Source organism: Penaeus monodon, chromosome 22 (genome assembly GCF_015228065.2).
Source record: "Penaeus monodon isolate SGIC_2016 chromosome 22, NSTDA_Pmon_1, whole genome shotgun sequence".
Classification (NCBI taxonomy): domain Eukaryota; kingdom Metazoa; phylum Arthropoda; class Malacostraca; order Decapoda; family Penaeidae; genus Penaeus; species Penaeus monodon.
The window spans coordinates 784,570-786,194 of record NC_051407.1 but is presented as its reverse complement, the minus strand read 5'-3'; the positions used below and the strand labels follow the sequence as shown (position 1 = coordinate 786,194).

The window sequence follows — 1,625 nt, the reverse complement described above, 5'->3', positions numbered from 1 at the left end:
TACAGTAGACAGTGTAATTACCAGGCACTAAAGGTTAATTTGTTACATAAAAAAGTTCTAGTAATGACTAGACAGTACTGAAGGTAATGCAAACAGGTATGAAGATACTGCAAACAATAAAGAAGACTCCCAAAACATGCAATACTTTAATATGTTGGAAAAAAGAAGAAATACTTAACACTGCAGGGAGATAAGATCATGCAACTGTATTTAATTACAGCATCAAATATACTTTTACTATATATTCCTTAAACTGAGAGACACAGAAGAAAGGGCAAGAAAAGCACTAATTTCTTTATTTCTAAAGCATATACCACACAGCCACCAGACAAAGAATCAAAAGTTGAAGCATCTAAGTTGTATCTAACTTCTATTGATGTTAATGACATGCATGTGATAAAGGACTTGATAAATGTATGATCAGTAATTCGAAAGACATCTTCATAAAGCAGGGCCTGTTTATCACATGCATCACTGTCATGAGTCAAGTGAACAAGGAATCAGTACAGTTCTTTATCTATATAGTTCTCCTCAAAAGCCTGCACCAGTCAGTATCAAAAAGGAAGTATTGCTGGATAACTGAAGCTTCAGAACACAAAGTGCATTGACAGATATGAAAATATGCACATCACATATATATTTATTATACCTTTCTTGAAGGGGTCACCAAGGCATGTTACACCCCTTGGATGGGCTAAAACACAAAACAGATTTATTAGTTATATTTCATAACTTCACTGATTATTATTTGCTAGACAGACCTAAGCAAGAGTCTATCATTCAACACAATGAGCAATGATAATCAAGACATTTCAAGATCCATGATTGTATTTTATATATTTCAACATAACTCTAGTAATTTGAGTTTCTCTCTCATTGAAGTAAAACAATCAATTTCCTGACAAAAAATGTAAATTTTACATTACATATCAGGCCTAACACTAGCTCCAGTACTGTAAAATATACTGTAATCTATTTCTTCATGCATAACATTTGTACTAATCCAGCCACAATTGCAAGATATCTCACTGTGAGTGTAAATTACTGTACATTACTTCAGAAGTAAAGCTTACCAAGGTCTTTAACATCTTAAAATAGCAAAATTACACATTTGATTCTAGTCTGAGAATTTGTATGGCATACATTTCTTTCAAAGCTTTTTGGTACAAAAATGGCCTTAATGCTAAACTTACCTGACGAAAATGAGGAAAACTTGGAATGAAACTGGGTCTTTTTCAACACTTTATCATATGACTCTATATATTTTCTCTGTATTTTTGTTAAGGCTAAATTCATCAAGTTTTTCCTATCTGTCTGAAGTCTTTGAATATAAATCTATGTAAAATTTATTTGGTTATTATCTTTTCTCATATCATTGCAATGTACTCTTCCACTTCCAGATTCTCCTCATCTCCATGATTTGAAAACCAGTGAAATAAATCCACTATTACATAATTTGTCTCCACTTCCCAGTCACTGGAAATAGCTGCAACTTCAGATCCAAAAATCAGACAAACTCTACAAAACTATCTAAATCATGTAACACAGAAATTTAATACATATATTAAAGTCAGTTCATGAACCAACTGTATCTCTATACAAGAATGAAGTTTCTAGTTGGTAGT

At 32.1% G+C, this 1,625-nt stretch overlaps 1 protein-coding gene across 1 annotated transcript in view; it reads right to left on the bottom strand.

Moving 5' to 3' along the window:
* The window catches only part of LOC119586800 (differentially expressed in FDCP 8 homolog A-like), a gene marked incomplete in the record, with an annotated part of 25,665 nt that overhangs the window by 7,262 nt on the left and 16,778 nt on the right, over positions 1-1,625 (bottom strand). The window contains 1 exon segment of the mRNA XM_037935524.1: positions 650-694. Coding sequence (XP_037791452.1) covers positions 650-694 — 45 coding nt within the window.